Raw genomic sequence first — 13,424 nt, 5'->3', positions numbered from 1 at the left:
ATTTTGATTGATACTGAATGTAATGTCTGGAAGTATGAACCGATTAAAAAGCATAGTAATATTTGTGTATATTAACACGAAGAAAATATATATATATATATATATATATATATATATATATATATATATATATATATATATATATATATATATGCCCACATCGGCTGACACGCTCATGAAGCCCTCGCTGTGTTTGTTGACAGCTGTAACCTAGCTAGCTAGCTAGTTCTAAACAGCCAGACGTTAGCTCTGCAGCTAACTAGCTTAACTGTGATAAAATGCTGCGGACACACGACACAAGTTACACACAATGTAGTCGACTCCATAACTAACTGGTAGGCCCGGTGTTTATGAGGAAAAGATAAGCTATTACCTCAAAGTCAGACAGATAACGTACCGTACAGCTCTTTCCTTTGGAAATTCAAATTTGGAGCCTGAGCGCGCCTCTTCTTCTTCGGCTTCTTCTTCTATGGTCATTGGCGGACGATCGTAGCGCCACCTGCTGCACAGGAAGAAGATGACACGCTGGAGCCGTTCATGGAGCCACAGGCGGTATCCCCGTTTTGCTGGACTTTTTTTTGAAAATTGTAGTCAGTCATTGCATAATAATACATATTTACCCCCCTGATATTTGACAGAGCTAAATAATTAAATAGTCCACTTTAATGAGGTTTAGCTCCAAGTGGTAGACCAATATTTCCACATTGTAAAGAAATGTGAATAACCTTTCAGAACGCTGAAGATCGTAGCTCCTCTTCTTTCTCTCCTTCTGGATAAATGTTTGTCTCTTCAATGCACATTACTAACTACTTTTTTCTTCTCCATGGATTCATGGCTGCCTGGAACCGGTCCTGCCTGCTGCCATGGCCCTGCTGATGCCCCCCACCCCCCCTCCTCTCCACCTCCTTCTGCTTAATGGATCGTTGTTATCTGGATCATGGACCATGCCTACTACTCATATGAATAATTTGTCATATTCATTGAATGTGCTGTAACTCCATTACGTTATTTATTCTGGTCACATAACATCTATTGCTTCTGTCCACCTGGGGAGAGGGATCCTCCTCTGTTGCTCTCCCTCAGGTTTCCTTCCCTTTTTCCCTGTGAAAGGGTTTTTACTATCTTTATTTGGGGGAGTTTTTCCTGATCCGATGTGAGGTCCCGGGACAGGGATGTTATGTGTACAGATTGTAAAGCCCTCCGAGGCAAACTTGTATTTGTGATGTTGGGTTATACAAAATAAACGATTGAATAGCAGTAGAGGACTAACACCAGTGCAAACAGTTTTTAAGGCTCACCAACTCTTAACCTTAAACATGCCTCTTTGGAAGCGTACCACCGATCCTGATTCATGAAGCAGCTGGATTAAGATTTTTTTTTAAACAATCATTGCCGGGAAGCCCTCAAATCTGTAATTGTTTAGTGTAGTCCAGACACAGGTACAACTTTAAAAAAAAGTGTTGCATTTAAGTCATGAATGTATTTTTGCATAGAAATGAAACAGTTAATAGAGGCTCTAACTACTTCTAGTCAACGCATTATATTCATGTCTTGTTCTAGTTTATTGCCTTCGCACACCTGGTTCTATACATGTCAGTTTATTCTTTAGCATCATGTTGGAACAGCTGTGAGAGGAGAAGACGGCTGATGTGGATTGAATTTGGAAACACTTGATAGAATAAAACGTCATCTTAATAAGCATGTTTCGACTTTATAAACTTTATCCGAAACGACGCAACCTTTAACAGTGTGTTTATTACAATTTGTGAAATATAAACATGAATGTAGCATGAGAAATAAATTATGGGCTTGATAGTCAACTTATTTTGTTGTATATCAACAACATAACCTTAGATACAAATGAAAAAAATTGGCAAAAGAGTTTCAACATTAGGTTTTTTTTAATTAAAACTTGAAGTACATTTTTTTATAATGAGTTTAATTCTTGGACCATAAAAATCTACAGATGGTACCGCCGACAGTTAACAGATGGTGACTCACGCCTTGTTTTTCTGCTTCTCCTCCCGTTTTTTCTGCTTTTCCTCCTTGTTTTTCTGCTTCTCTTCCTTGTTTTTCTGCTTCTCTTCCTTCTCCCGATCTTTTCGGTTCTGTCTGCCGAGCTGCCTGAAGAACAGTCTCTTGGGGTTCAGCCCGTAGGCCTTCAGTCTCTGTCTGCTGAATTCCTGGCCGCCGATCTTCACCCCCATGGTTCCTGACCCGAGGCGTCCACCGGTGGGCTTGGGCTTCTTCTTGGGCCATTTTGGCCTTTCAGTCCTGTTTGTCACCTTATCAGCTTTGTCGGCTGCCTGCACAGCAGTAACCACTGTCTGGGCCTCTTCTTCCAGTTTCACCTTTTTCTTGGGAATGAGAATCTCCTCATCCTCCTCCTCCTCCTCTTTCTCTCTGAGAGCTTGGGCTAGTGTCTCTCCTGGAGAGTCCGCGGTGGAGGTGGCGTCTGCGTCCTCTGCTGCTCCGTCTTGCTTCTCGCCGTCCTTCAGACGATCGCCTCGCTTCTGCCCCACCTTGGTCTTAGCCTCCACCAGCTCTTTAGCTTCCCTGTAGATTTAATGCAAATATAAAAATATTATATTTTGCCCCATTCATTAATCCATCATGAGGGGTGCAGGCAGCAGAGTGTGTTCTACTCACTCATACACAGAGCTCAGGATCTCCCTCTTCCTCTTCTCATTCTGGGCCTTGATTTGATAGTTCTTCAAATCACTCATCTCCTCCTTGTCGGACCTGAGAGGACAAATAAATACGAAGAGTTGGAAAATGACCCGAGACAACTGAACAGAAGGAGCACTTTAACATGAAGGACCGAGCCAGTACCTGAACATGCAGGTCTTCTTCAGAGAGCACCACGTGTTCAGCTCCTTGTCGTTGGCGGTTAAAATCTGATGGAAGAACCAGAGCACTTAATTAGTTCAAAAACAACTCTTGCATTTCTGAAACACAAAAACACATTTTTGTAAAACCAGCATAGACGTCTTAAGAGTTGGTCTGTGTCACAGGTTTCACGTCAGCCGCTGTGCGTCTGCTCAGAGAGAAGATTAAGTCGAGGTCATTCCCTGGTCAGAGCGCTCCCCGAAGGGAAAAGCAATACCAGATCAGTCACTCAAGGCTCATCACTGCAGCGTTGCCAACCAACATCCAATCAGCTTACTTTACAGCCATTGACCGTTCCCCTAGAGCCCGCCCACAGAAAAGCAATTGTACAATCATAGCGGCTGCAACAAGGCACAGACGGCCGGTAGAGGATCGGATTTCTCCACATGTTGAATTGGTGCAGGAGGCTCTGAATGGCCCTGTATGCTAACAGAGCACACGCTAACATCAGCAGCTCCATCCTGCCGGTCCATGGAGAAGTTTACACTCCAGTAAACATTCCCCAAAGAGAGAAATGTTTGTCAAACACATGCTCATCCTCACAACAATAAAACTGGAACACACAGTTTGAGAATACGAGTCTATAAGCAGCCATTACAGGATTATGTTAGAATGAAGAGACAGTGTCATCTTAGCTTCTCATACAAATAATGCTACGACTAACTAGCAACCAGCACCTCTTAAATCAGCCGATAAAATGAAGCTGCAAAATGTGGCTAAGTGGAAATGAGACGATGTCTTTGTCCACAGCCGTCTAAAATGTTTTAATCGGCCAGCGTCATCACGTGCGGGCGCGCTCACCTCGTCGGTGCTCAGGCCGAAGTCGTTGGCCAGGACCTGCCTGTAGCGGAACCGGCACGGGAGGTCGTCTATGATGTCCTCGTAGTCCAGCTTGTAGTACTCGTCCAAGTACTGCTCGAAGCTCTTCTCCTCTGGAACACAAAGCGCCTGCAGTTACAAACTGTGTGGCGAGCATCCAGGAGGGTTAGTTTCAGCAACAGGAGGTTTAGAGACACCTACGTGGGTCAAACACCGGCTTGTTTTTGGTGACGACTTCGGCGAAGTGAGACTTTTTTCTCTTTTTGCCCATTTGTGGCAAATCCTCTTTCTTCATCTTCTTCCTCTCTTTTTGCTTCTTCTTCTTCATCGTCTTGGAGGCGGTCTGCTGGTTGGGGTCGTAGTCTGCATCCATCTGTTTCAACGGGATGACTTTTGGTGAAACAGTTTCTTTTCAGCGGAGCAAAATAAAACGTCCGAGAGCATCTCAGGATGAATGGGTGCCGTCAGTAAAAGTGAGCGTACTCACAATGAAGTTGTCATCTTCGCAGTGGGGCCCAGAGGCGACATACTCTTCTTCGTCCTCACTGTGGTGCTCCTCTCGGTCCTCTCCCGTCCATGTGTCCCAGTTCCAGGGCTCTGATGGACACACACACACACACCACAAGCCATGAGTTACATCCTTCATGATGCATCAATACAATAAGATAATCCTTTATAAATCAGGATTACAGCAGCAGTGCACACAAGAGACATAGTAAAAATAAAAACAAGTAATATAAATAAACAGTAACCAACTATTGAACCCAACATTGTTGCTACATAACTATTCATATCCCTTGACTCGTCTGCAGGACTCCTTTCAGAGTTCAAGAAGACACTTTGAATCTTAGAACGGTGACGTGGAAACACCACTGCGTTCCAATTAAAACATGCAAGTTTCAACACCGGGGCATCAGCCAACATAGAATACGAAGAATACGCAGGCTTACCAGTGTTTCCCCTACCGTTATAATAGGGGGGCGGGGCGCCCTCCTGAAGAAACCCCCCGCCTCCCTGTAATTTTCTCAATAGCGCCAGATCACAAGTCGTCATTTAAGTTTCTCTTTCCTGTAGAACAGGTCTACACCTTGTTCTGTTATTAAACAAACTAAACGGCCGTATTTTATTTATAATATCCACACGACAGCTTGTCATTTCGGTCTCTACGTGGTCGCGTTAACACTTCTCCTCTGCATCGCGCACAGCGGAGTTCCGCCCCGATGCACACAGACACACAGACACACACACACACAGCAGACAGAGAACGTCGAAAAATATATATATAAATAAATAATATAAAGCAGAACACTATATCTGCGTTTTAAACGTTCCCATGGTGAAGATGCAACAGCAGCTCTCCTGTGATGAGCAGCGGAGCGGCTCTCTGAACCCGGAGCGGCTCTCCTGCTCCAGGTGAACGAGCCAAAGTTCTCGTGTCTTCTACCAACAATGAGCTGCTGGCTTCACATATTACAAAAGTATAAAGTACACAGACATAAAACTAAGTCATTAATAAATACATGGAGAAATGCCTTTACTTTCGGGTAAATGTTTACGTTACGCCGTTAACAGGTTACCCTTGCGCGTGCGCCACTCGCCGACTTTTGGCTCTTTGCCAGAAGTCTCCTTTCTGCTGCTGTGCGTCTCAAAACAGAAAACAGATCTCAGATCAATGTTGAGCATGAATTGTATCAAATCTACAACCCCGTTTAAAAAAAGATGTGTAGAGGCTCACTGCTCCACTAATACTGATGCAACCTGATGGCTGACACATATCTGCACTCATTCTGTTTTGTTCGGCAAAAAAAAAAAAAATAGCTTATTGTTTTCCACAATGAGGTATTTAGTAGTAACTAAATATTAGTTATTTTTTGCACAGATATAACTTTATTTTCATTGTTCTAAGTGATTGCAATTTAAAAATAAAAAAAGTCTGATGGAGCAATCTGATTTACTTGAGGCGATTGCAATTTTCTTTATTCTGTTATTTATAAAAGCACAGATGGAGTCACAAAATGATGTTATTTACAGAAAAAGTTTGAGAACCACTACTTTAAGTGTTTGTGTCGTCGCCCTGAAGCTGTAAACCTAGGGGAAACACTGCTTACCTTCAAGTTCATCGTCATCAAACTGAGGCTTCTCCTCTTCGTCTCCGCCGTAGTATTCATTACCGAAGAATTTCTGCCAAAACAAAACACAAATAAATAAAAACAATCATCGCAGAGGAGTTTAAATGAGACTAGAAAAAGGACAAATTGAGTGTGCTTTCTTGGTAAAAGACAGACACAGCACGGCCGCTTTCTTGTGAAAGCGGAGAGTTGCATTAACTTCAACCATGAGGCCGCTGCTCCAGTGAAGGGTGTCTTTGTCAACCGAGTGGAGAGACAAACCAGAGGGCTTCTTATTGGGAGAGCAGCAGCACACCTTCCTGAGAGGCTAATTAGTTACTAATTAGTTTAACACAACGCACCTGTGTGAGCTGGCAGCCCTCGGTCAGACATTAATTAAACAAAAACTGTGGCTCTTTTAGATTTTATTTTTTTACACTGAGTATATCTGTAGCAGGATGGTACTCAATGCTGTTGGTTTAACTCAAACTAATTGAGAATCTGCAGGTTTAAAAAAAAAAAAAAGGGAAAAATTAAGTTTCACTTAACTTGACAGTGCTCACTATCATTGGAGCATCTGCTGTTTCGTAAGTGTCTCCCTTTTATTGTCACAAGAGAAACAGCTTGTAGGATGAGGACTAACTAATGTGTTTGGCACATAACACCATCTCAGATAATATTAGGCAAGATTACAGGCCACCAGACTAATCTAACAAAGAGCAGCGGTTACGGCATGCAAACGTTTGCAGCAGAAAAATAACTCTTTACTCTTGTGTTTGCAGATTTGAAAAGGCTAAAATGAAAGACACCACCCTGAAAACTCTTTAAACACCGGTTGTATAGAAATACAAAATGCATGCATTGAAATACAAAACTGGACAGATGCGATTGCTGCGCTTTGATTGGACAATCACTGTTAGGGGTTTAGCGATTGGTCAACTAAAACCAGGAAAAACTGAAACTGTCCTGCAAAAAACTGTGTGTCCATGTGTTTGTAGCCGTGTGTAAGTGTGTGTGTTTAGGCACCCACCTGCATCAGCTGGTCGTGTTGCTGTGGATTAAAATCTCCCTCCAGGTCCGTCTGACTGAAGGCGAGCTGCTCGTTGCCCGTCAGCTCCTGGAGCCGCTTCAGCTTCTCCATGATCTCGTTTCGCTTCAAGTTCTTCAGCTGCTTCAGCTGCTCCCGCTTCTGATCTTTCTCCTGAAATAGTGGTCGGGGAGGTAGAGAGAGGTTGGCTTTCATTAGCTAACTAATGCGAAGATGGAAGAGGGTTCAAAAGTTGTTTGTTTTTAACGCGATTCCCACCTTATCTTTCCTCTCTTTCACTTCATCCCTTTTGCGTTTCCTGCTGTCGTCTTTGGAGCGCACCGACGTGGCGATGCTGCGGGGGTAGGTCCGGATCTTCTGAGCGTCGGGCTCTTCGTAGCGGAAGTTGTAGCTTCTCTCAAAGTCCTCCTGCCGCGTCAAGAAAGTCTCCTCTTCCTCCTCGGAGTCCTCCCCATCATCCTGCAGCACCTCCTCGTACGTCGGGATCCTTAACATACCGGGAGTTCACATTAGACTTCCTCCACTTCACACTGGAGAAACAAAGCTGACATCCACGCAGGCGGCCACATACCGTTCATCGGCATCCTCGCGGTCCTCGTCTATGTAGCCCTTGTTGAGGACGTAGTCTCTCAGGAAACACTCCCTCTCATCCAACTCTGGGTCGTTCCAGAAGTCCCTTAAGTATTTCTGTCCCAACACAAACCAGTCTCATTACTAAGAAAGACTCTGGTTTTATCCAAAGTTAGCCATCTTGCCTCTCCGCTATATATCACACACAAACTCACCATGTCCTTCACCTCCTCCGGACCCTCGAGGTCAGACTGGCCTTTCAGCCAGTCCACATAGTCCGTCTCCTCTTTATCCTACAGACGGATACAGAGAAAGTTTTTATCCTGATCTTTGACGCTTTCGTCTCAATTTCACGATGGGAGGAGTAACAGCTTCTGACCTTCTCCTCCTGCGTTTTGATCCTCCTGGTGAGAAACCCAGATCGCTCAGCTCCCTCGCTGGCCTCTTCCTCCTCTTCATCGCTGTCCTGGATGAACTTACGGAAGCTGGGGAGAGGATTTAGTGTCTGTTAATAGTCTGTTATAGAGTCACACCGCCAGACACCTTCAGATTGAGTCGTACCCGTCTTTCAGCTCCCGCTGCTCCTGAATGTAACTCGGAGAGGCAGCTCTCTGAAAGAAAAACAATGATTATTAATAAAAACGCGTGTCGCCGATAAGTATCTCCACATTTCCGAAAGAACTGAACTATCCGGTGACGGGGGTCTACCTCTATTCTCCTGGCGGCCTCCTCCTCGTCGTCACTGTCGTCCTCATCCTCAAATTTGCTGTGAAATAAGAACAAAGATCAAAGATTGCTACAATATGAGAAGATAAAAAAAGGAAAACAATAGCTGGCTTTGTGATAAAGTAATGTGTGACACATGCAAAACATTACATATCTCATATCTAACAATAAGACCGTTGTAATATGTTGAAGGCAAACGCTGAGAAGACAGATGCAAGTTGATTAAACAATAAAAATGTGCTTTAAAAAAACAACATTCTAGTCATTAGAATACAATGTAATTGTTTTAAATTGCCCTTAATGGGACCAAATCTTGCACATATTGTGCCCTACTGGACAGGCAGCAATTAATTTACTTTTACTCAAATTATCAGTTGTGACAAACCCAAATCATCACTGTTTCGATTTCAATTTCCCAAAGTCAGTTTATAAAAAAAGAGAAGCAGCTCACTCACCCCTCCTTTTCCAGTATGACTTTACGCTCATAGTCCTTGAGATACATGGGCTTCACCGCTTTCTTTGAGGTTGAAGGCGTCTCATCACTGGTAGACGCAGCTGAAAGATTTAGATGTCTTGTTTACACTTTTTGTTTTCCCCACAGACCTTGAAGGCAACACCAAACGAGCGCAGCACTCACCTTCCGAGTAGAACTTTGCATCCGTCTGGTAGATCTTGGGGTCTTTCTTCTTGAGCAGCGACAGGGTCCTGTAGAAGTCCCTCTCGACTTCAGGGTCCAGTTCCTGTGAGGACAAAACACCAGTCAGCCATCACCAGGTCCAACACGCTGCTGAGCCGCCATCTGTAGCTGGAGAGAGAAGAAGAAGCAACGCTCACCACTTCACTGTCCCCGGAGCTGGACTCGGACGAATCGCTCTCATCTCCGTATCGATCCTTGACTATGGGACACATACACACACAGATAGATTAGCTACACCCCACTAACAACACGCTGTGGTAGAAAACAACTCTGAGCTAGCTGACGCCACACTTTCCCCACGCTGGGTGGTTAGCTCCCCGGTTAGCCGTCGCTAGCTGGCAGCGACACACTTACGTCTCTGTAACTCTTCTTTCTCCCGATATCTATCGTATTTATTCGCGAACCTGGAGTTGACGTTCAACTCCGACATGTTTTTAAATGAAGGAGTTAGCTCTATGCTACAGCTATAAAAACTACACGCTGGTAACGGGAAGTCATTCCAGCCGTGGGACGTTGAGTCACGTGGTTTCCGGTGCCCGGGTCACAGTGACATGCTCTGTCCTGCAGGGGGCGCGCTAGTACTGAAGCCCACGAGGCACAGGTTGACCGAGTTGTTTACCACTTACGGCTTTAAGATAGTATTTTCCACGCTGGAAGACGGATGGAGGTTATTGATTTTCTTATTTTATTGTGGAAATGTATTCAAAAACTGCTTTTTTAATAACGTTTTATATTTGATTAATTATTGCTATAATAAACGGTAAAAAAAAACAACAACTCACTTTAAAATGTAACCTGAGACAAATTAATTCCCCTTCACTTTTATCTTTTTCAAATCTTACCTTGTCTGAAAATACCTTTAAATTATTATTATTTAGTCATTCTTATTGTATTTATTATAATATTATTTATTTATATATATATATATATATATATATATATATATATATATATATATATATATATATATATATATATATGAAATCCTGTTGAATGAGAAGCCAAACGAAAGATTAGTATCCATTGTTATAACAGAAATAAGAATTGATGAAGTGATATCCGAAAACATGAACCCACGTACAGTACAGAGTTTACACTGACATACCTCTGCACCCTCCCCTCCACTACATGAATCATTCCGCACAGCTTCTCTGTTTTGTTTTGTTTTTTAACCCAAAATGTTCTGTTCTCTCCTTTTGTCTTTCTATTTTTTCTTTTGTTCTGTTTGTCTCTGCCCTATGTAAAGCATCTTTGGGTATTTAGAAAAGCGCTATATAAGATTGAAGTATTATAATAATTAGTATTATACACACTAACTCAAAAAAATTGCAAATTGGACAATTTAATAAAGTTAACGTAGAAATGTTACTTTTCGTTCAATTGGCAGCCAACATGCAACGTCTAGGACCTTTGCTTGTCAAAGGGTAAATAATATTATCGATTAGTAAAGTGAGTCTGATTGTGTAATCACTGATTGGAAAAGGACGCTGTTTCTAGTTTACTGGAGAGGCTGTTTACCGGAGTAGTCCGGGATGAGCAAGATCCAGAACAAACATGACTTGACTGACGTGACTCGGATATGTGTTTTGTGTCGACATCAATGTAGACCAAAGACATCAAGAACGCCCCTGAGGCAGAATGCAGCTCATACCTAATCATGTTGGCAGATAAACACATACTTTTGACCTGATTCGGGGACTGACGGACTTGGTCATCCACAGTCGGCTCTGGTGTGTAGCATATGATGAAACGACAGTAAGGTACACAAACATGTGTCCGTCCCATGTTCTTTGTGACGCACGTCCAACACCGAAAACATTAGTCACTCCACCACAAAGCCAGCAACTGTAACCCATTTGTGTCCGACCATTATCAAAAAGTTGCAGATAAAGTAATTTAGCAACTGAAAAACTAGATTTTTTTTTTTTTTTCAGTTACATAATGCAGTTTGGCTTGAGAGCAAAACACTCCACCGAAACGTCCACCTTTCACCTAATGTAGCGAATACAATCTATGCTTCGTAAAGGAGGAGTAAATGGTGCTGATTTGTTCTCATCTAATTTTCATCTAAACCCTTCAGGTGTGACTGTTGTCTACTAGTGCATCAAAGCTGTACCTCAAGGATCAGTGTTAGGTCCCCTATTGTTTAGCCTGTATGTTGATGATCTTCCACAACAGAGTCACAAATGGAAAACGTATGCAAATGACGCTGTTGTACACACACGTGCATAAACGGATAAGCTAGCAGCTGTGAAGCCGGATGCTATTTCAGGGTGATTTTTGTTCTCATCGAGCACAAAAAGAGTGCTGTAGTCAGAAAGGTTTGATATCTTTACATAATCATGAATCCAAACCTGAATTTATAAATACAAAATAATGTCAAAACCATTGAAAGGCACGTTTGAGAAAAATTCAGGTAATTCAGATAAAAGACAATAAATTGTTAAATTCCATCATTTTGCAGGATTCTTGTCAAATTTCCCATAAAATAAAAGCATATATTACGTCCCAAACATGAAGACATTTGATAAAACTGTAGGATTTTATGATGGGATATGATAAACTTCTCATTAGAGAGTAAAATCTAAGAATTCCTCCAAGAACAGTTCATGATCAAATATTATTTCCTCAGCTGTTGTCTGGACAAAGGTCAGCGACGGTCCAGCTGATTGGTTTTGTTTATCAGGTGAGCGGTAACGTCGTATCCTCAGACTCTGGGAGCTCACGTGTCTTAAACATCAGGTGAAAGTCACTTGAACCTAGAAGTAGATATTCTGCAATCAGAAAGAACTGTATTTAGGAAACTGGATGTTAAAGGACTTGCTCTCTGAAATGAATAGCGCGTCATGAGAAGAAAACATGACTTCAGCAGTATTTTTTTATCCCATTTCATCTGTGAAAGTAACTGGAATGACCAGCCAGTGCATGGCCTTTGTGTTTATATTAATGATTGACGTCAATGAAGGGAGTCAGGTGAAACTTTTCTTTGAAAAACAGATATTTTCAGCAGTCCGTGTAAACAGGAACAATTTGTCCCGCAGGAGTCTAGATTACTGCTTTGACAATGTTTAAAATTAGGGACGAATCAGGAAAGGCTCACGCTGATGGATGGTGCCGTGGACATAGCTGGATTAATAATCATCTTTTCCCCTCAGAGTGATCTGAGAGTCGGCTAGTTTTCTTATCTGCATGTTTACCCACATGTCCACAGATGCATCTTTTACCTGACTTTTCAGCTCGGCACTTCCACAGCCTTGAACTTTACACGTGACATGCAAGGTGGGTTTGTCCACAGATCTGCAGCCACTGAGCCGTGTGTTATCCCCCTCTGCTCAGATAGCTGTTCTGGCTTACTTTATCACTGCAAACCATGGATTTCAATGAGAAATCAAACATTGCTTTTTAAAGCTAGACGGCCACAAGATGGCATGTAAACATTATAAACTCTTTATAGACATGCCTCCTAAAATATACTACACTGTTGGATTAGATTAGAAGAAGCACATCTTTGTAAAATAATTTCCAGATATGTTGAAATTTGTGTGTGAATATATGAAAAACACTCAGTGTTATTACTTTTCCTTGCTGTGGTCTCACGGTGTTCGAGGATTTCTAGGAAACTGGTTTCGGCTTTCACTATGACGGCCTGACTTTCTAGGAAGGAGGTCTCCTTTTCCAAAGAACTACACAAACACATGGGAGCCCCCCTTAAGAGAGAGTGGGCGGGGGAGAGGGGGAAAAAACGCAAACCCTCACTTCTCATTTTCTGCCATGTCTACATACCAAAGCTGTTGGATGAAGACAGTGGAAAATGCTGCTGTACATTATTCAAAACCTCTGCCACATACTGTAAGCAGCATTTCAGCTGCACAAGATTAATAAAAAAAAAAAAAAAGCAGAGGGAAAGAATGGCTTTGCACCATCTAGTATTAAGAAGGGAAAAGTACCAAGAAAATCCAAATAGTTCCGGAAAGATATTGCTGAACAATTGACAAATCACAACCATGTCTCATGTGGTTCTCATTTAGATGAGAACCACCAAACTGAAATTTATAGAAATAAAAAAAAAAAAAAGTTTAAATAAAGACAGTTTCTTACCCGATTACATTGTTTAACAAGGGCTACTTTAACCCAAGAGGGTATGTGGAAAGCGTGTACCAAAAATGAGAAGTTGACCAAAGCAACCGAAACAAACACAACTGCATTTTGCTGTTGACTTGAGGGGAGAAGAGGAAACGTAGGAGGAAAGTTCACAAGACCGTTTAGTAACTAGCCAACTCAACTGTTGTGTTATGCATTTTTATTTGTTCAAAAACTGAATCCAGACTGTAGTGATTCTAAAATAAATAGAAGCATTTATTTATATACAGAATTTCTTTTAAGTTTACAACATCACCAAAAAAAAAAAAGTGAACAAATATTTACACTTATGAACACTATTTACACACTTAATTTGCACTGCAAAATGACATTATATACAGCAATAACGTCTTTGCTGGGTGTAACACTCACAAATCCCTAATGCACTGTAAACAGATGGTGAGTTTATACATATCAACTGAGTTAA

General features: G+C 42.0%; 1 protein-coding gene across 1 annotated transcript; it reads right to left on the bottom strand.

Annotated features, from left to right (window-relative positions):
* Positions 1–1,795: 1,795 nt before the first annotated feature.
* Positions 1,796–9,304, bottom strand: kri1 (KRI1 homolog). The gene is made up of 18 exons (XM_079232956.1): positions 9,212–9,304; positions 8,995–9,056; positions 8,798–8,900; positions 8,616–8,715; positions 8,143–8,200; positions 7,996–8,045; positions 7,814–7,919; positions 7,650–7,727; positions 7,436–7,551; positions 7,123–7,351; positions 6,847–7,017; positions 5,817–5,889; positions 4,196–4,305; positions 3,910–4,081; positions 3,691–3,821; positions 2,833–2,897; positions 2,650–2,742; positions 1,796–2,556 (listed from the first exon to the last, which is right to left on the bottom strand). Exons 1-18 carry the CDS (start codon positions 9,285–9,287, stop codon positions 1,998–2,000), a joined length of 2,352 nt encoding a protein of 783 aa, XP_079089082.1. The 5' UTR covers positions 9,288–9,304; the 3' UTR covers positions 1,796–1,997.
* Between the last annotated feature and the right edge of the window lie 4,120 nt (positions 9,305–13,424).

Source organism: Taurulus bubalis, assembly GCF_910589615.1.
Source record: "Taurulus bubalis genome assembly, chromosome: 17".
NCBI classification, from domain to species: domain Eukaryota; kingdom Metazoa; phylum Chordata; class Actinopteri; order Perciformes; family Cottidae; genus Taurulus; species Taurulus bubalis.
The sequence above is the reverse complement of the archived record's forward strand: the minus strand, read 5'-3'. Positions and strand labels throughout refer to the sequence as shown.

What these genes read in the sequence shown, in the direction of transcription:
- kri1 (XM_079232956.1), bottom strand. Translation starts at nt 9,287, where the DNA reads ATGTCGGAGTTGAACGTCAACTCCAGGTTCGCGAATAAATACGATAGA. An exon ending in CAGCGGGAGCTGAAAGACGG is followed by an intron (nt 7,920 to 7,995) that starts GTACGACTCAAT and finishes TCCTCTCCCCAG; the next exon opens with CTTCCGTAAGTTCATCCAGG. An exon ending in GCGAAGATGACAACTTCATT is followed by an intron (nt 4,082 to 4,195) that starts GTGAGTACGCTC and finishes CCGTTGAAACAG; the next exon opens with ATGGATGCAGACTACGACCC.